At 45.5% G+C, this 21,799-nt stretch overlaps 1 protein-coding gene across 7 annotated transcripts in view; it reads left to right on the top strand.

Annotated features, from left to right (window-relative positions):
* Positions 1-21,799, top strand: part of ARHGAP26 (Rho GTPase activating protein 26) — a 629,130-nt gene that overhangs the window by 138,318 nt on the left and 469,013 nt on the right. For all 7 annotated transcript variants that reach the window (XM_088444111.1, XM_088444115.1, XM_088444112.1 and 4 more), the window contains exons 2-5: positions 1,794-1,889; positions 4,072-4,133; positions 5,415-5,486; positions 8,126-8,227. In XM_088444111.1, the coding sequence (XP_088300237.1) occupies positions 1,794-1,889; positions 4,072-4,133; positions 5,415-5,486; positions 8,126-8,227 (332 nt within the window). The remainder of the gene's footprint in view (positions 1-1,793; positions 1,890-4,071; positions 4,134-5,414; positions 5,487-8,125; positions 8,228-21,799) is intronic.

The following is a 21,799-nucleotide window of genomic DNA, read 5'->3' as shown; positions in this document are numbered from 1 at the left end:
CCGTAAAAAGGGTTGGCCTGCTTCAAAGCAAACTTTGGCAGCCTGGATCCGTATGGCTATTTCTGAAGCTTATCTTCATGAAGGCCTGCCGGTTCCTCCTTCTGTGAAGGCTCATTCCACTAGGTCTGTGGGTCCTTCGTGGGCAGCTCGACGTGGAACCTCTGCAGTCCAGATCTGCAAGGCTGCTACGTGGTCCTCTGTCCATACCTTCGTAAGGTATTACAGGTTTGACACCTTCGCCTCTCAGGATGCTTCCTTCGGGCAGCGGATTCTCCTTTCAGCACAGGAGCGTCCCCACCCATAAAGGATACTGCTTTGGGACATCCCCAAGGTATCCTGTGGATACCCTATGGACCCTGAAGTAGAAAATATGAGATATGGAAAGAACTTACCTTTGTTATCTCTATTTCTACAAAGTCCATAGGGTTCCACAGGACTCCCGCCCTGTCGCACCTGTGCTGCAGATGGGCTTTGCTCTGGTCACCGGTTTTTCCGTCTCTCTCTGGTAAGAATGTGATTCTTGTGTGTATCCAGATCTTTTTTCTCTCTTCCTTCTCCTCCTTCGGCCTATGGCATGGTACAAAACTGAGATGCCTTGGCTCGGGGGCGGGGTATAGGAGGGGGACCCTAGTGCATCCTGGGAGGCTGAAAGCTTACCTCTATGGTGCCCGATGACTGACGTCACACCTATACCCAAGGTATCCTGTGGAACCCTATGGACTTCGTAGAAATAGAGATAACAAAGGTAAGTTCTTACCATATCTCATTATATATATATATATATATATATATATATATATATATATATATATATATATAATTATGTATGTATAGATAGAGATATAGTCAGGTTGTGCAGTCCAGAAATCTTTCCCATATACTTTATTTAGAAAGCGCACAGAAACAAACCTGAAAAGACAGAAATAGAATGAGCCTTACAAATGAGCTGTTTTGTAACTCAAATAATTGTCAATAAATCAAAACAGATAAGTTGAGAAAAAAACTGCATATAAAGGGGTTGGGAGAGGGGGGTGGGAAACCAGACTACCAAGGGAAACAAGGTACCCTAAAGAATACCAGATACTGGGCAGGAGGCATTAAAGAGGAAAGAAGTGCCACTTGGAGAAAAGAAAAGTATTTAGTTAATTAGAGGGGTTTGCCACGGAGAGGTCAGAGCAGGGGGAGCAGACCCATCCAACGCGCATGAATCATACATGCATAGTAAATGTGGAGATCAAAGGTGGCGAGATGCCATCATATGAGAGCCACGGAGCCCACACCTGAGAGAACATATGACCTCTACCATGAAGATAGTAGGTGATCTTTACCATCTCCGCTATATGCCGGATTTGTGACTTTAGGGCAGAGAGTGATGGTGGAAGAGGGTTTTCCAGTTGCGAGCAATCAAGTAGCAGCTCTACAACAGCTGTAAAAGATAAATGAAGAAAGTGCACATATGATTGTGTTGAATGAATGAAATACTAGTTAAATCTTCAGTTTCCAATTGAACAAAATTGCCACAATTCACCTGATTTGGGAATAAAATCTGTTTACTAGATTAGAATGTTTTGCTAATTAATTCAGAGTTGCATTGTGCTGAATTGAAGCTGCTGAACAGAAATGTGCACATTTCCTCTTGTATCTCTGCAGCATATTATCTCGACCTTTTTGTATTATGTACTCTCGTACAACTTGAATCTGTCTGAGGTACACATACCATAGATTGAGAGTCCCTGCTATACAGTATTATTGGATCTTTTGTGCACATGGTTAAAGTTCTTCTTTCCTTACAGCTCTGTCGTCCGCAAAGAGGAAATTTGCTGGTTCGTTGAATGAATTCAAATTCCGATGCATCGGTGATGCGGAAACTGATGATGAAATCTGCATTGGTAAGGAAATGCTCCTGTGTGTAACGCTCTTGTTCGTTTAACCAGCCGCTGTCCATGGTTTCCATCATATTTCAGACTGACTACATTGAGTGTTTGTGCTTGGCATCTCTACTACTTTCTAGTTATTGCTGCCATCTGGAGACCCAAAATATTATATACCCAAATAAGTAGCCACTCGTGTATATAATTAGTGATATTTTATTACATGGGCCTGCAGTTTGTCTGTTTCATGTCAGTAGTACAATGTTGTAAAATGCTCCCTGGTATCCAGCACTGCATACCGCTGTATAACTCGGCTTAGTGCTCCGTGTAATGATGCTCACTGAATTTAGCTACACTTGAAAGTGAAAGCCTCAGAAGATGGCTAACGTGAATGCCCTCTGCTATTCTCAATTGTAGGGGCCCATTTATGATTAGTCTAAATCTCAGGAGCGTTTTGTACATCCAAACTAAAAAAGGTCATTCCAATTAGGTTCGAGTTGTGAGGTGCAAGTTGCGGTTTTCTCTGTGAATTCGCGTAGTGAATTCATTTTGCATTTTACACTCAACTAGTCAGAGTAAACTCTCATTTTTCCATTCGCACCTCCCTGAGGGTCAGAGATAGTGGGGAAAATATTTATTTTAAGGTTAAAATGTGGGACACTGTGCTGAACCCCTTAGACACCTTCCTATTGACTAATTAGGCAGTTGAAAGTTTCCAATTAGTTTAATTAGTCCAATAATTACATGTCGTCGTTTTTTGAGGTAAAAAAAAAAATAGCCTCAAATTACCCCTTTTTTTGTTCGTTTAGGCACCCCACATTTAATTACAGTATTTTTTTAATTAAAAATGTTTCTAAAAAAAAAATTGAAAAAATTGCTTTTTATAGTATTTTTTACAAGTATCACAAAAATCACCTTTATATTTTTTTCGTACTTTTTTATTTTTTGCAATTTGTTTAGTTCATTTGAGGTTGAGCAAAAAAAAAGTTTGCTCTTTTTTTATAATTTTTGTTGCATTTGTAATTAAAAAAAAAAAGCACATCAGCCGTTTGACACCATTTAAAAACCTTTAGTACTATGTCCACAAACATCCCTCTATACGGAGTTTTGGACGGCCAGATTGGTCTCCCAACTTTTTCATGCACTTCTCACATCACATTTGACAGTCTATTTGCAAACCCCGGCTGCCAGTATCCCGAATAGGCATTTTTAATTAAATTGGAGAATTCTCGGGTGCGCGCATTTGTGCGAAGTCTGCGAGTTTCATTAAACAAACTTGCAATTCTCATCTAATTGGATTGACCCCAAAGTGTCAATTCTTCAGCCCAACCACATAATATTTCTTGTATAAGCATTTATATTGTTCTGTCTTTTGGTTCAAAGCCACAACCTATATCACTTGGGGGGAGATGCACTAAGCCTTGGAGAGTGATAAAGTACCAACCAATTAGCTCCTAACTGTCATATTTCAACAAAGCCTGTAAACTGACAGGCGCTAATTGGTTGGTACTTCACTCTCCACTTTCCACTTTATCCCTCTCCAAGGCTTAGTGCATCTCCCCCTTGGAACTCAATCCTGCCTAACAGTCTAAATTCATCCATGGATATCCTTGCTTGAGCACAGGTGGCTGAATCAAAATGAGTAACTAGTACTCAAGCATTGATAACTTAAGTACGAATTCCTAACCATTACCCCTTCTCTGTTACATCTTGGGGAGAAATGGTATTCGCATGTTGGCTAAATGCTATGTTCAAATGTGTTCCTTTTTTTTTTTAATGTGGCTGCCCCCTTCTTGATATAATGTTAGAACATGATGACAAAGCGCACAGGCGCAGTGACCTCAACTACAGGAATAATGTCTTACAATATATCATCCACCAAATGGTAATCCATCCATGTGCATGGTTGGTCTTCGCATAAGAGTTGGTGCATGCAGATATTTATGATCAACCTTAAGCCCATATGGCTTACTGAATTGTGTTATGGGATGGAGATACTTTAGAAACGTAATTTGTTTTGTAATATTCGCACCTAATTGTATATCTGTGTTTTTTGTTTTTTTTAATCCCCCAAAAGTACAACATGCCATCATTAATCCCAGTAGTGAGCAAGCTGACATACAGGAAGTGATCAGTTGTGCTGCTGACATCCCTTCTGGCCGAGCTGTATTGTTCTAACTTCCTCCTATTGCCTTTTCAGCCAGGTCTCTGCAGGAATTCGCTACTGTGTTGGGGAATCTTGAAGATGAACGGATGCGGATGGTGAGTGGTCTTTGTGACACAGGGCACTTTCCAAGGGGGATTGTACACAATACAGCTCTGGCAGGTGTGCAGCTGTCCTGGGAATGCAGGATTTCACTTCCGGAGCTTCCAACTTTATTGTTCTGCATTATGATGTGGACATTTTAATGTATGGGTCTCACCTTCTAGATTTTGTCTTGGAGGAGGATGGCTGTTTCTTTGGATCTACATTCTTCTGCACCAGGAAACCAATATCCGTATTGGACATAAAGATGTGTTCTTGCTCATCTATTCTCAATACGACATGCAGCGCTATATGACGGGCGTACGTGAGCCGCCAGGTCCTGTGTAACTCTGCTGGCGTCAGATGTCTTGTCTTGCCGAAAATCTGTCAAAAGTTGCGTATCCGCTAACAGATATAGAAACGAGAGCACGATTATGACATTGTAATCGTGCTGTCGTTTCTATGTCTGTGATGTGCCTACACTGAACGTTCAGTCATTCTTTTGTAGGCACAGCCATCATCCCTGTACATACTGAACCTGACATAATCGTCAGGTTGACCAGTATGTACCGGCGATGATAGATGGCAAAAATGACCAGCGGGCACGCACATCGCTGGTTGTGTGTTGACTTTTAATTGCCTGATTTGTAGACTATTTGCGGGCGATTAACAAGCGATGACGTTATCGTTCAAATGGAGTGTTTAATCGCCTAGTGGGATACGCACCTTAAGTCACAATGTTATGCGACTAGGAAGCACCAGGACACTGTGCTGATTTACTTTGATTTGTGATACTTGTATATCTGTGTGTGACTGAGTCTATAAACAGAACTTGGTGTGGAAAAAAGCTGTGGCCACTGCATTGTAGCACTTCATATGCTGATCGAGAGACTCAGTTGCACACAGATATACAAGTGTCACATATCAAATTCATCAGTACAGTCTCCCGTTGCGTCCTAGTCACGTTGCATTGCGACCTAAATACATTTTCAACAACTAAAAAGACGCATGGCGGCAGCAGAGTCTCATGGGATCAGACACGCCGAGAGGGACTGTTTAGCGTGACTGCAGCAAAGACGAGTGAGGACACATCTGTATGGACCTAAATGCAGTAGTCGGCGAGTTGCACCCAGTGGCACAATTTCAGATATTTAGCTGCTAGATTTTAAAGCGGCGATAATTTTAAAAGGTAAAACCAAGTAGCAACGTATTGTACAGAGGAAACACACACCTAATATATAATATTCAAAGCACATTTTGCAGTTATTTTCTGTATTATAATTTTTTTGTGTCCACAGATTGAAAATGCTGGGGAAGTTCTCATTACTCCTCTTGAAAAATTTAGGAAGGAACAAATTGGGGCAGCTAAGGTAATTTATACAAATAATGTCTCTAAACATATATAAGGATAATAAATATGTTCTTACCTCCGACAATGCTGAATGGCTATAAGAGGGGAGACCCATTGGATGATGGTGCTATTAAGATTCTTGTATAAGCATGTTCTTTCCAGGAGTAACCGCACATCTACTAATCCACCTTGGTGCTTCTAATGGATAATAATGACACAGCCTGAGCAGCGGAGGAAGTAGAGAAGACTGTTGCCTTTCCCTGCTCACATCATGTGTCTGACTGATACAAGACCAATGATTCAACCTTTGACCTGAAATCTGTTTGGGGCTCCGTTTTTAAATGGTTTTCAAGTACCACCAATAGGTCATGTTCTCTGAATATCTTTAATCATGCACAGGTGAGTTGATCTAGTTTGTCGGTTTAGTAAATATTCCACAGACAAATTCTCAAAACATGACCACTGGAATAGGTCCCCAAAATGTCCACAACAAACCTCTTGCATCAAAAGGGGAATTGTATACATTACATACATTTCCACACTTTGTTCTGGATGATAACCTTAATTGGCTAATGAGATGAAATCTATTATGTACTAGCTACAGATATGGCTACATACACCTATCCTCAAATCCCTTCAAATAGCCCTGTTTGGCACACCACAGACTTTGCTACTAAGCTGCACCCAGCATCCGTCTAGGTGCTTTTTCACAAAATGTGTCTTATTTGTATCACGTATGCGACAAAAGTACAGTGCACGGGTACCCTGGATACTGGCGCTGACATTACATGCAGCTGCTGTGTGCGACTCACATGGTAAACTGGTGAAAAGGCAAAATGCAGAGGTCCTATACAAGTGACCCGCGCTGTGCATCGTTGTGCTTAATGTACAACTTTGGCAATTCCTCTGCGATAAAAATACTAATCCTAAGTGCCTAGGACACTATAAGTGACTTTTTATGTGGTTACGTTGCCATTAAGGTGCTAAGTTCAGGAAAGTACGAAAGTCCGGGAATTGCTACACGTGCAAAGGCATATAAGGCACACCACGCTTCTCCCGCTAAATGGTACTGACAGAATAGGTGTTTGAGGATACATCTGTATGTATAGGGGGTGTTCTCTTTTCCACCAGTGGTCGGCAACGTATTTCTCTGTCTGACATGTGAAATAAAGTTCTTTAAAATTGCTACATATTGCAGACTCCATTGTACTAGCACCCCACACCGTAATTCCAATGTCATTTCATGTACTGTGACTTCTAAACTTGTTTGGCCAGTTAAGCTGCACCTAGTCATGTTATTCCCACAAGTATAACAACTGGTAGTGACAAAACTACTTGGCTAGGCTGCAGTGATTATTTAGATGTGCAACATTTCTACATCTGTGTACGAATGCGTCTGAATCTGTAAATGAAGTTCTATGATGCTGCGACCGCGGTCTTCAAGGCTCCCCAACAGTTCAGGTTTTAGAGAAATCCATGGTTGACCACAGGTGACTTAATTATTACCTCAGAAAATTTGATTTAACCCCATGTAATCAACCATCTCTAAAACCTGAACTGTTGGGGAGCCTCTGCACTAGAGGGAGGATGAGGATTATGGATAGGGGAGAAATACTCACCCAAACACCAGAGAATTATACTCCGAAGCCTGTCACATGACCAGGACCGGAGGATGACTCTGCAGCTGCCGGGAGCAGGTAAATCACTGCTGGGCCACCAGGGATGATATGTTGACATTCTAACATGTTGATTTTTCATCACTGTCTGTTAGGGGTAAAACTACACATCCTAGAATGCCCTGCCACAGTTTTGCTATTTGGCTATGCTACAAATGTTGCAATGCATGCTAGGCCGCTAATTGCCCACCCTCTACATGATGAATGTTAACATCTACATTATGACCATGTTGACATGTCATACCCAACCCATACTGAATAGATGCAACATTTCTCATCTGCAATGCTTTGTGACCTTGGTAATACATCTGTCAAAGGAAGGTGTAATATGGTAACACCAAATTGTGTTTATTCTGCTTTTCAGTGAACTAAAGTTGACTAAACGTGTTGCCTTCACAGAAGACATACCTTTTGTAGGAGTTAGCAAATCATTGAAGCATGGGAAGCAATGTGCTTTATACTTCAGTGATGTCATGATTTTCTAGTAAATTGATTGGTTGCCTTCTCAAATATATAAAAATATCAATTAAGCTTTCTAAACGGCAGCAGGTGCACCAGGTCACTGCCTTGGAGTCTCCTCTGGCTTACAGACTTGTCACTAAGCCAAGACTACTTCAGGACATTCAACATATGGAGCATACACACGGTAGATTTGTCAGACGAACGATTGAACAATTTGAACGATTTTACCAAAGTTATTGAACGATTTTTGACTGCACTAAAATTAATGGAATCGTCCAAGTCTGACTGCAAACACATCAGATGTCAGATATCGTTATCTGACAAACGGGAACGCGCATCGTTCATCGTCCATCGTTCAGGCATGTCAGATATTTCAGATATGAAAGACTGAACGATTTTTAAATCATTATCGTTCACATCTGAAGGAAAAATCTGACCGTGTGTATGCACCGTTACGTGTAGTATTAGCAGTGATTCTTTTCTTATATGTTTTAACATTGTATGCATCTCATTAATGCAGGAGGTGAAGAAGAAATATGACAAAGAGACTGAGAAATACTGCAGTGTACTGGAGAAGCACATGAATCTCTCATCCAAAAAGAAAGAGGTGCACCTACATGAGGTAGGGCGAGAGGCTGTTATCCCTCAGTTCTTAGCTGCATACTCTGGCTCTTGTACCTTGTTTGTTCCCGTAATTACTTTACATGGCTCTTAATCAAATGTGGGGCCGGGATGCACTAAAAGGAAAATGCAGTAAAACCCGTTTACCGCATTTTTCGTATGCATCATTGTCCTGTCCGCCGGGCTCCAATGCGGAGGGTAACGCCAGCTTTTGCTGGCGTTAACCTATAGAAGCCTATGGGCTTCTACCGCATCGCGCTGCTATGAGGGTTCCGATCGGATCCCTCCCAGCATGCCCCGTGGCTGCCGTGTCACTCTGCACATGCACAGATGGACTCCCGGGTCATAAACCCGGAAGACCACAAGTCGGCAGGGATCACAAAGGACAGATCTTATCGGAAGAGCTGTCCTTTGCTGTACAGATCGCATGTTAGTGCATATGCGATCTGTACAATTGCGGTGTCCGGCGGTAAGTTGTGCATCTCGCCCTAGGGCTTTAAAGTGGTGGTCTTACATATACAATTCAGCTGTACAAATTTACTCGGACCCAAATACCCACCAATGTAAGTCTGTCTTATTACACTGCCAGACTAATATATGAAAACTAGTTTTTGGGAGCACATTGTTTTAGACCCGCACATTTTGGTTGAATTTACCTTAAAGTTTGCTGAGCATTCTGTACGACTACTAAACGTCCATATTGCCAAATGAAAACTAATCTGGATATGTCCGGAATATTCAATATGTGAGCCAGAAAAGAAAATCTTTTGTGTAATGTCCGACAAGCTTTACAACCTGCACTAACCGAAATATAGAGGTGGCCAAATTGGCCTAATCTATCACTTTGGAAAGATCACTTTCATTGGGTCCTGTTAGTGGGATCAGAAGCGAGCTGTACACATCAGCCATTGGTCATCATTCTCTATCAACATTGAGGCTTTCACATGTATATTTATACCCTGAATCACTTTCTATATTACATTTAGCACCCTTTGAAAAGTCATGTCAGATACTCACACAGGACGGGTGCAGCAAGGTGAGAAATGCGGTCAAACCACGACAATGCGAGTTTGACCGCATTTCTCATATTGGTTGCAGTGGGTAACTCCATCTTCCTCATGGCATTACCCATAGAAGCCTATAGACTTCTTCCGTCGGTGCATGCGTCCTGCACATGCGCAGAAGGATGCCGGAGGGGCTTCTGGGTCATAGACACGGAAGTCCCTCCATCGCAAAGGGCGATAGAGACACACACAGCGGTCCTTTGCGGTGATCGTCATGCTTGCCAGCGTTACCAATGCAAGCATACATGCGAAGACCGGCGGAATGCATCACATCCCGAGTGCGATGCGTCATTGCATCCCACTGACAGTCTTTTCCTCTTCAGTACTCATCCATTCAGCATTCTCATGCCAGAGGTAGAAAACTTCTCCTTCTGTAATTTACAAATCACGCCATGCACATCGCGAGATGTGCCTCTGTGAGCAGATACACGCACTGCACTCGCACCTGCGAGTCCATAGGATTGCATGGCGCATGCCATAGTGTACCGTAGTGAATGCTGCTGCGGACATCGCATGGCGTGATGCGTGCGTATGTTTGTAGCGCGATCGGCAAAGATGTGAGGACACATCTGTAAACTCCTCCATTAGGAAATCTATACTTTTATTTTTTCCTTCCTCACCTATGCCATTTTTCTTCGCTTTTCAAACAGTTTGCATTCTTTGGTAATCCGAATTCATGCTTACTTATTTATTTATTATTTATATGACCGGGTCACAAGCATGTTCTTACAATTGGTAGTAGCCACTTGAAGGGTTATTAAGAATTTGAATTACAGTATACGATAATACAGCATGAAGCAAATGCATAATAAGTACAGTTTCGCATTAGCCATGCCTCGCCCTTTGTTACTATATAGAAACCTATTACTCATCATATATCTAGTAGACCATATCCTAGGGCTAGAGCTTTCACAGTTTATTAGCTAAACCATTGTGCTATAAAGACAGCTTTAACACATTAAAGCTTCTCTACACGAATGTACTTTGCCACTTATAAGCAGCACTAGCTCCTGCATTTGGTGCAGTCTTTTAGATGATTTGAGACGTAAATTGAGGGAAGACAGGATTTAGCTCTGCTTACTCGATTGTGTTAAAGTGACATTGGGGTATATTTGATAAAGTGCGGGTGTTTAGAAGTGGGGATATTGCCCATAGCAACCAATCAGATTCCACTTAACATTTATCTAGCACATTTCTACATCAGGGTCCATAGGGGATCCACAGAATACCTTGGGGTATAGGTGATGATGTCAGGCATCGGGCACCATAGAGTTAAGTTTTCAGCCTCCCAGGATGCACTAGGGTCCCCCTCCTATACCCCGCCCCTGAGCCAAGGCATCTCAGTTTCGTTGGTGCCCAGCCGGAGTCGGATGCACCTGTTAGAGGGGGGCTAAGAAGAGCCCCTGAAGTTTTCTACAATGCAGCTGTGGCTGCACATCTGGAAGTACAGCATGGACAGTCAGTACTGACGTCCATGCTGTCTTCCCTACACCCCTGACGGTACCAGAACGCCGGTACCGATCCGGGGATGCTGGTAAGCATCTGGGGTCACAGCTAGCGGTGAACCCAGATGTTTGGGACCATGGCCGGATCTAAGGGGGACAACAAGGTAAGCAGAACATGGTCCAGAGTCCCCAGGCAGGGGGCTCCCTGGGGACTGGCTGCAGCGTGGAGCCAGGTACTAACCTGCGCTTCCACTACCCCCCTGGGACAGCGGACCGCGGCAGAGCGGTAGCGCTGCGGCGTCCCAGGGGTTAAATGCATGCCAGGGGAGCGCGCCTTCCCTGTCTCAAAGCCGGCGCCTCCCCTGCTGCACACAGCCCTCTCTGCACACGCGGACTGGCACTGTGGCAGCGCTCCTCCCCCAGGCCAGCCTCCTCTATGCTCCTCGATGGCCATCTTTCTCAACGCATGGTGAATGCTGCTGGAAGCTTGAAACGGAGGCATCGCGGTCTGGGTCCCCCGGCATACCTCTCCTCCGCTTGGTTAGGTCTGTGTATGCAGCGCTGTGTCCTACCAGGCTCCGTGTCTGCGTAGTTGAGTATCAGCGCTGATAGTGCAGAAATTGATTTTCTTTGCATTGTATGTGACTGCTGCTAGCGCTGCTGCCTGTACTTTCAATTTCTTCTGTCAGCCATTTCACTGTCCCTGATCTTTCTGCTAAAGCCCTTGCGGTGCGGTGATTGCAGGGTGGTCTCACACTATACTAACAAGTATCAGTGAGAGGGGTCACATACTTACCATCATGTCTGAGAGTGACTTTCCTCTCCAGCTTCTGTGTACTAAGTGCAATGTACCAATAGCGGAGGGGGAGGGTAGCGCGGAGGGGCTATGTCGGCAGTGTTATTTATTGGCGCGGCCAGTTACTGTCACGGCATCGGTACAGGAGCCGCCCTGGGCTTGTTTCGCCAAAGCGCTTACAACCCTGGTGGGCCAGTTAACTCCGCAGCCTGCGTTCTCACAGATGGGTTTGTCCCAGCAGTCGGTGGTGTCGTCACCCATGCAGGGTTTCCCGAGGCAATTGATGGTACCCCACAGTCTCCCTTTTTCCCCTCCCCAGGTCTCTCAGGAGCCTGCGTGGGTTAATTCGCTGACAAGTTCTGTACAGCACTTGTCGGACGTGTTACAAGGGGAGTCTGTGTTGCGGCCACATAAGCGGCCGGTGGCGTCTGTCTGCTACTTATGAGGATGACGACGTGACGTCTGATGATGGGGAGATTCTGGATCTTTCGGACCAGGAACCTCTCCGTACTAAAGAGTCGGACGCTAGGTCCAAGGTATATATCCCTGGACTTATTCGGGCAGTCCGCACAGCTTTAGTGATTGAGGACGAAGATCCTCCGGTGTCCAAATCTAAATATGCCTTTTTTAAGGATATTAAGGGTGACGCCGGGTCAGTTAGTGGAGCATTTAGCGGAAGCGCGGAAACAGCCTGGCAAACGGTACCAGCCGCAGAGACGTTTGGCGGTGGCTTATCCGTTTGCGGATAATTATTTTTATAAGTGGGAATCCCCTCCACAGGTGGATTCTCATGTGACTCTCCTAGTCCGTAGTGCCACATTGCACATGCCCTCCATGTCTTCCCTGAAGGATGCTACGGACCGTAAGGTGGAGATCTGCCTAAAGTCCGTTTATTCCCTTGCGGGGGGGGGGGGCAGGCAGCTAGGCCGGCTATGGCCATTTGTTTTGTTGCCAGAGCTATGGAGCGCTTGGCTGATACTTTGGCGGCGTCTTTCGATTCCGACTGTTCGGCTGAACAGACCGAGTTGATAGGCAATCTCCGGGATTTGGCCACTTATATCAATGAAGAGCCTTGGATATCGGTACCCTGGCGTCTCGGATTTCTTCGGCAGCTGTAGCTGCTCGTCGCACCTTATGGTTGCGATCTTGGAAGGCGGATGCTGATTCCAAAAAGGGCTTGGAAGCTTTGCCTTTTCAATGGAGGAGTCCTATTTTGTCCGGATCTGGACCAAATTGTAGCCACACTTGCGGTAGCCAAATCCGCAGGTCTCCCGTCTGCCGCAGTTCCTTCCACTTCAGGTACGTCGTCCTTTCGGCCTTATAGGGCCCAGGGTAGGCCTAAAGCACAGTCCTTTCCCCGACAGGCTGGCCCCCAAAAATCGTCCAAGCCCCGGAAGCAGGCCTGGAGTACCAGACGTCCAGCCCCTAAGCCAGATGACAAAGCCTGCGGCCTGACGGTCCGGGCCTCCCTTTGGGGGATCCCAAAGTGGGATGCCGCCGGCTGCAGTTTGCCCAGTGTTGGTCGGTTACCATGACAGACACTTGGGTTCTCGAGGTGGTTTCTCACGGGTATGCCCTCTCTTTTCGGCACAGGCCCCCATCTCGATTCTTCACCATGGGTCTTCCATCAGACCGGAACAAAGCCTTGGAACTGCGGAAGGTTTTGCACACTATGCTCCAGGCTGGAGTTATAGTGCCTGTTCCATTCTCCCAGAAGGGCCAGGGTTTCTATTCCAATCTGTTTTTGTTGCAGAAACCCAATGGGTCGTATCGTCCGATCCTCAACCTCAAAGCATTCAACAAGTCTTTGCGGGTGCCGAAGTTTCGGATGGAGACCCTACGGTCCATTATTCTGGCGCTGGAACCTGGGATTACATGGTGTCGTTGGACATACAGGACGCTTACCTGCATGTTCCTATTCTTTTACGCCATCAACAGTCCCTCAGGTTTGCAATCCGCAGCGACCACTTTCAGTTCCGGGCATTACCTTTTGGGCTGGCGACAGCACCACGTGTTTTCACCAAGGTGATGGCGGTCATGGCAGCTTCCCTGTGGCTGCAGGGAGTCCGCATGTTACCGTACTTGGACGACCTTCTGTTGGTGGCAGGATCTCCAGAGCTCCTTCTACGCCACTTGGACCTGACCATTGCGGTACTGCAACTGTACGGCTGGTTGATAAACTGGCAGAAGTCCACCCTGATCCCGTCTCAGCGGATTCTGCACCTCTGAGCCTTATTGGACTCCGGACAGCAAAGGATCTTTGTGACTGGGGAAAAGATCTCTGCCTTGCAGTTGAGGGTGCGCAGTTGTCTGCAGAATCGCCGGGTGTCTCTGCACTCGGCGATGAGGTTACTACAGCACTTGATCCTGTCCAAATGGACTGGACTGCCTCAGAGTCTATGGTCCCAGACGATGGTACTCACGCCGGAGGTTCGCCTGTCCCTAGCCTGGTGGTTGCAGACGACCCATCTCAACAAGGGTCGTCCGTTCTGGGTGGCGAATTGGGTCCTGTTGACAACGGACGCCAGTCTTCGGGGCTGGGGAGCAGTCACGGGTCCACACTTGTTCCAGGGCAGGTGGACTCTGGCGGAAACAGAGCTTCCAATAAACGTCTTGGAGCTCCGCGCGGTGTTCAATGCTCTCCAGCAGGCACATCGGGTTCTCCAAAGTCACCCAGTGCAGGTCCAGTCGGACAACGCTACCACCGTGGCCTACATAAATCGGCAAGGAGGAACCCGAAGTCGGGCGGCTCTCGTAGAGGTGTCCCGAATCCTGGTTTGGGTGGAGTGCAATCTCCCGGCCATATTAGCAGTATTCATCCCGGGAGTCCTCAACTGGGAGGCCGACTTTCTCAGTCGCCAGGACGTTCATCCGGGGGAATGGTCTCTGCACCAGGACATCTTTCAACTGCTGGTGGACAGGTGGGGTCTTCCAGAGATCGACCTCATGGCGTCACGGCACAACAACAAGTTGCCGGTGTATGGGTTTCTCACAAGAGACGAAAAGGCATCTCTGGTGGATGCTCTGTCCGTCCGGTGGACGTTCCGGTCTGCTTATGATTCCTCCATTTTCCCTTCTTCCTCGGGTAATCCAGAAATTCAAACAGGAAGGAGGGACGCTCCTGTTGATATCTCCCGTGTGGCCTCGGAGGCACTGGTTCTCAGACCTCCTGGGACTGTCCGTGGACATTCCTCTGCGGTTGCCATTACGCCTGGACCTCCTGTCACAGGGTCCTTGTCTTCACCCGGACCTGACTCTGCTGTCTTTGACGGCGTGGCTGTTGAGACGGCCATGTTAAGGTTCAGGGGGTTTTCCAGCTCTGTAGTGCAAACTATGCTAAGAGCACGGAAACCATCTTCTTCAAGGATATACGATCGTGTGTGGCATACGTTCTTCCAGTGGTGTCGGCCGAGAGGTTATGCTCCTCGGGAGCTCCGTCTGTCTAGAGTGTTAGCTTTCCTACAGGCGGGACTGGACCATGGGCTTCGCCTTGCGTCCCTGAAGGTGCAGGTGTCTTCCCAGTTCGTGTGGTTCCATTGTAGGATTGCTGCAATCCCTGATGTGCGCACCTTTATGCAAGGTGTTCTCAGAATTCAGCCACCTTTTGTTCCACCGGTGGCGCCTTGGGATTTAGCTGTGGTCCTGAGGGCTCTCCAGGGACTGCGGTTTGAACCACTGGGATCAGTGGACCTCAAATGGCTGACAGCTAAGACAATTTTCCTTCTGGCCATTGCTTCGGCCAGACGTGTTTCTGACTTAGGGGCTCTCTCCTGTAGACCCCATTTTCTGATTTTTCATAGGAACAGGGCGGTGCTGCGCACTCGTCCTAGTTTCCTTCCTAAAGTTGTTTCCAGTTTTCACATAAACGAGGAAATCGTTGTGCCGGCTTTTAACTCACCGGATCTTTCGGTGGGTGAGGCCACTTTGGACGTTGTGCGGGCCTTAAGAATTTATGTTGACCGCACTTCTTCGTTTAGGAAGTCGGATGCCTTGTTTGTCCTCTATGCTTCCGTAAAAAGGATTGGCCTGCTTCAAAACAAACTTTGGCAGGCTGGATTCGTATGGCCATTTCAGAAGCTTATCTTCATGAAGGCCTTTCGATTCCTTCCTCTGTGAGGGCTCATTCCACTAGGTCTGTGGGTCCTTCGTGGGCTGCTCGTCGTGGTGCCTCTGCAGTCCAGATCTGCAAGGCTGCCACTTGGTCCTCGGTCCATACCTTTGTGAGGCATTATGCGTTTGGCACCTTTGCCTCTCAGAATGCTTCCTTTGGGCGGCGGATTCTCCTTTAAGCACAGGAGCGTCCCCACCCTTGAAGGATACTGCTTTGGGACATCCCCAAGGTATCCTGTGGATACCCTATGGACCCTGATGTAGAAAATATGAGATATGGTAAGAATTTACCTTTGTTATCTCTATTTCTACGAAGTTCATTCTGTGCTGCAGATGGGCTTTGCTCTGGTCACCGGTTTTTCCGTCTCCCTATGGTGAGAATGTGATTCTTGTGTGTATCCAGATCTTTTTTCTCTCTCTTCCTTCTCCTCCTCCGGCCTATGGCTTGGTACGTAACTGAGATGCCTTGGCTCGGGGGCGGGGTATAGGAGGGGGACCCTAGTGCATCCTGGGAGGCTGAAAACTTAACTCTATGGTGCCCGATGCCTGACGTCATCACCTATACCCCAAGGTATCCTGTGGAACCCTATGGACTTCGTAGAAATAGAGATAACAAAGGTATGTTCTTACCATATCTCATATTTTTAGAAGATTACAGCCGGTATCTGATTAGTTGCTATGGGCGACACCGCCACTTCTAAAAACCCGTTTTTTTTTAGTAAGTTTTCCCCATATAGTATATTGGGCATGGTCTTTAATAGACCTCTTCATCTGGGTAACTCCTCCGCTGCCATGGCTGAGAAAGCCACCTCCTGCTCTCTGGGAACTTCAGGTTGCATGTTAAAATCTAATCTAATTGAATTGTGCATCTTCCTAGGGGATGTAGTCAGCATCCCAACGTGCGGCTCCAGTATCCCGACTGCAGGCATCCCAAAGGTAAGTATCGGGAGTTAGGGGAGGGTTAGGTTTAGGGTGCGGGGAGGGGGAGGTTAGGTGTAGGCAACTGGGAGGGAGGGTTAGGGTGTGGGGAGAGGGAAGTTAGGTTTAGGCACTAGCTGGGGAGGTTAGGTTTAGGCATCAGGGAGGGAGGGTTAGGAGTACTATACTTACCTACGGGTGTCAGGATTCTGTTTGTCTGTATTCTGACCGACGTCATCCAGACTGCCGTGAACTTGTACCCAGCCCCTACCTAGCTTTGCATTTGTTGTGTAAATTGCTCCATCCCAAATTATATTCAGGCAATTTATGTATAACACAATCTGTAGTTGTTCACCAAAGTCATAGGTAAAATATCTCCCAAAGTTAAATATGAGTTGTGAGTAGCTATAATCTTACCAATGCTTCTGTATATAGCCTCATGTTAGGTGCTGGCACCATCTGGTGGCTGTTCCATATACACATACTATTCTTTTTACATTGTAATTTAATAATTTTATGTTTAAGTAGAATACAGATTACCTAACCACATTGATTTATTTTTGATTGAGAAAAGGTGTGTAGCAATAAAATATATTTGAAATTTATGAATGAAAATATATCTAAAATATGGTGGACCCACACACAATATAGATTAACAATTAAATGTGGCTTATCTGAACATCCAGAATGAATCCACAGATGTCCTCAATGACCAGATATTAGTCTTTTATTTATTGCTTCACATAACATAACATAAAAACATGAAAAACAAAAGCATATAGCGTAATCCCATATAGCAATCAATTACACCAATAAAATATATGGTAATGCTTGTGCAATTTAAAATAATTATTTGTGCTTATCTGAAAATTGGGACAGCCAACCAGCATTTAACGAAAGCGTTTTGTCAGGACAGAGCTATGTCCTATTCTTCAGACTTCCTCAGGGGTAATGAAGGGACTTGCACTAACCCGAACTATATAGCACTCCTCATTAGTGAAATTCATTGAACTGGTGTATGTCCAAAATGGCCAAATATTAATTGGATGTAGATTTATCTTCTGCTCATTCCCTTTGCATGTTGTTAATTGATAAAAAATAAACTATTAACACTTCTATTTTTGAAAGCAGTTTTACCTGCAGCATTGTTTTCCTTAAACATTTGCACAGTAGTGTGTGTGTGTACGTGTGTATGTGTACGTGCAATTAAAAAAACAAAATAAAATAAATATATATATATATTATTTTTTTTACATAGTGTGCTATAATTTGCTCCCTCTGTGTGGTTCATATTTCATTGATGCCAAATGAGCTGATTTGTTCTTGTACGATCTGTAACATTTCTGTTAGATTGGTTAGGTTATAAGATATTGCCAGTAGGGCCCTCAATCCTACTGCTGCAGTTATGGTCTGTGTTGCGCTCCGCTATTGTAGTGCAATTCTGCATGTGCTGATGCTTTATAATTACTTGTGTTTCATATTAAAACAAACCTTCATATATTTAGCATTTCCTGTGTCTCCATATACTGACATTGCTCTTACATCTGCTACAGCTGCAACCCCTTGTTCGGTTTTCTATATTCTGTAAATGTGGCTAAACATGGATGACTGCAGTGCCATTCAATGGGATTAAAATCTCTTAATCAGCTATAGTAAAATATCAAACTGTGTTATGCAGTGTTTTTTTCTCATGTGGTCCGGCTCACAAAATTCCCCCACTACCTCCATAATGCCACCTGGCATAAAAAAGCCACTGGTAATACATATGGTTGTAACAAGGAGAAGACCGTCTAAGCTGGAGACATGGAGGAAGAAGAATCTGTCTCTTTAACAATATTGATACAGTAAAACTGTTTGCTACCATGACATTAATTTAATCAAGTAAACCTTGTTCAGTTTCTGGGAATGGCCTTTGCTCTTGTGCTACATAGGCACTCCTGTAATTATCTGCCAGCTCGGAGACACTGTGTACCTATTCTCCATGCAATCAGAAGTTATTGCGGTCACTAAGAAGGAAGCGGAGATCATCAGAGGAGGAACAGAGATGACCATGAAAGTCCATCTGCAAAACAGTAGTGACCTGACCTGTAGTTTCCAACTTCCTTTAAACACTTTTCGAAGAAGATTATGATGTGTGGGAGGTAGACACAGAGCCTATATATATCCAGGGGAAAAGTGTATCAAACCTTCTAAACAGTGGGGAAGTTGCCCATGGCAGCCTATTAGCTTCTAACTAGCATTTAAAAAATGTTCTATACATTTCTCCACTATTTTCGAAGATTTGATGCATTTCCCCCCAAGTCACTAACTGCTGTTTACCGTCCACATGATCTACATTTGCCAGCGACATTCTCAATTAGTAGTAGTTGTGTGATGTTTACACAGGAAATAGCACCCTATACTTCAGAACATGCTGGTCAATTTGCAGATAACAGATTGTTCGGGGATGAGGGAGGGTGCATGCACTGAACGACATATCGTTTAGTGTAGGCACTATACAGGATGAGGAACGACTGTATGATTACAATGTTATCGTACTGACCATGCTCGTTCAGCAAGTGGATACGCACCATTACTCTGAATGACTGTTGCAGAAAGATGGACCTCAAGGAGGCCTTCCATGAAATTCTGGTTTATCCAAACTACAGAAGGCTTCTAAGATTCTCTGGAACGATGTCCTCTACCAGGGATGGTAAGGGTCTTCAGGTTATTGTCCTTACACATTCACCCGGCTTATGAAAGAGTTACGCTGCCGACACACATAGCGATATTTTACCTGATCTGGCCGATTCCGACGCATTGGAACGACAGATCGTGTAAAATATGCCAAAAATTTGAGTCCCCACCACTTGGTAGTCCATTCAGAAAGCCAGAAGCTACTCTCCCAGCGAGACTTAAACGTATCTTTCCTTCTCAACCTAGGTTACTCGATAAATTACGCTAAATATGTACTGACCCCTTGTCAATCTATAACTTTCTGGGGTTCCTAATAGATTTCCGTTCTTTCTCTATAGCAGTGATTTTCAACATTTTTCAACTCGAGGCTCCGTAAAATTTTTAAATTGCCAAGGCACACTATATCACAATGCAGCGTGAGCGACCTATAAAAACACATTCATTGGCCTCCACAGGAATAAAACACACTACATTGGCCCCCATGTAGTGTGTCGGCAGCTTAGCATTGGCCCCCACAGAGACAAAAAAAACAACAACACATTGCTGGACAACAGAAAAAAATATAAACCACATTGCTTCCCCCAAAGTTAAAACATACTGCCTACCTGTCAATCATTGGCTGTGGGTTCCCTCAGTGCAGAGATGTCCGCAGTGGCTGACTGGCCATGGGCTGGCTTGGTGGCTGTCCACGGGCGGGTGGGATAGAAGGGCTGGCTGGGTGACTGGCTGCCAGCAGGAGGGATGCACTGGCTGGCCGCCGGCTGGTGGGAGAGAAGGGTTGGCGCCACGGGTGGGAGCCGACAAGGGCTGGCTGAGTCTCTGTTGGGGTGGGCTGGCAGGCCAGGCAACATGGCGTGCGTGACCTGTGATGTCACGCCGCCGCATTTAGACAGGTCACAGTCCGGGCACGCCTGAGCCTCCCAGGGGAGCTCAGCAGCAGCGCTGCCCGGTCCGCACCTCTGCTCTATAGCATTCAGGCTTTTGTTTCCCAAATTCTCTGTCGGCAGCTTACTATGAGAGATCTCGTTAAAATCATTGGGAAAATGAGAGTTTAAGATTAGGGCACAGGTTCTCAAACTCTGTCCTCAGGACCCCACACAGTGCATGTTTTCGAGGTCTCTTCACAAAAAGTTAAATACTTGGCTCCACCTGTGGATCTTTTAAAATGTCAGTGAGTAATGAATACACCTGTGTCCCTGCTGGGTGACCTGAAAAACATGACCTGTGTGGGGTCCTGAGGACCAAGTTTGAGAACCACTGGATTGGGGTTTCTCCATGCATCCCTTACTTGCAGACACTCTTAAAACCTGGGATCTTTCCTCAGGAGAGGTTTCACCTAGTTGGACAAAATCCTACACACTGCTACAGGGCCTGATTGTGAGCTGGACGCAAAGGCGATTATGCACGCAGACTGAGCTAGCGATTGCCTTCGCGCATGAGTATAAGCCGCACTGCGCGTGCGCAGCCATCACATTGCGGCTACGGAAGCACAGAGGAATCCATCACAGCATGAGTGACAGGTTGTCAACCATTTGGGGGGTGGTGACGGGGAGGGGGGTGACCTGAATAGTGCAGGCGTCTGTCAGTTTGAACACCATTTCCTGGGTGTGCATAAATTAGCCACTGTGATTTCATACATAGCTGTGTGTGTCAGAAGAGCTCCCAAGGCTGCGGCAGATCTGACTAGGGAGCTCTTCTGACATGCAGGCTGCAAGATGGCTGCTCAATGTGCGTCAATGTTAGATATTTTCGCATTTAAGCGTGGTCGTGTGTATATGAGAAGGTGGCAGTCTGTGTCCTTATGCTAATGGTTGCAAAACTTACCTGCGCATATTTTCGCAGCTGTGATTGCATTAGCTTGCGTCTCTGAATCAGGCCCATAGAACGCCAGGAGATAGAGAATTGGATAGCCCTTCCTCCTGCCTTCTCCCAGGCCTCTCCTAGATCTCCCAGTGAATATCATAATCAACTCTGATGCTTCCCTCACAGGCAGAGTATTTACACATGACAAAGCTGTGCAGTTACTTGCTCTTTCTTACTCTACTCCTAAATCTGAATCAGGCCTTCAGTGCGAAGAACTTGATGTGCGTTTCAGATTTCTGAGCATTTCCCTTACCTCTTAAGCTGCATACACACGTAAAGATTATCTGTCCAACCATCCAACTAGTTGATTGGTTGGAATGAAAATCTGGTAAGGTATGGGCGTAAATGATGATCAGCAATTTGCTCCTAAATGCCAGAAAACGGACAAAAACTGTTTGAACAAATTGTTCAGACAAATTTGTTATATGTTTGAACTTAAGGACCATTTTCATCTGTTTTCTAGCATTTAGGAGCAGATTGCTGATCATCAGTTACTCCCATACGTTACCAAATTTTCATTCGAACCAATCAACTAGTTGGATGGTTGGACAGAAAATCTTTTTCGTGTGTATGCAGCTTAAGAGGTAAGGGAACCGCTCAGAAATCTGAAACGCACATCAAGTAAGAAAGAGCAAGTAACTGCACATCTTGGTAAGACCATGTTGTGCTGCAGGTGGGGCAGACTTATATTTGGGAGGGGT

This window comes from Taudactylus pleione, unplaced genomic scaffold (genome assembly GCF_031769625.1).
Source record: "Taudactylus pleione unplaced genomic scaffold, aTauple2 ptg000349l, whole genome shotgun sequence".
In the NCBI taxonomy this organism is placed as follows: domain Eukaryota; kingdom Metazoa; phylum Chordata; class Amphibia; order Anura; family Myobatrachidae; genus Taudactylus; species Taudactylus pleione.
This window is presented reverse-complemented; position numbering and strand designations above follow the sequence as displayed.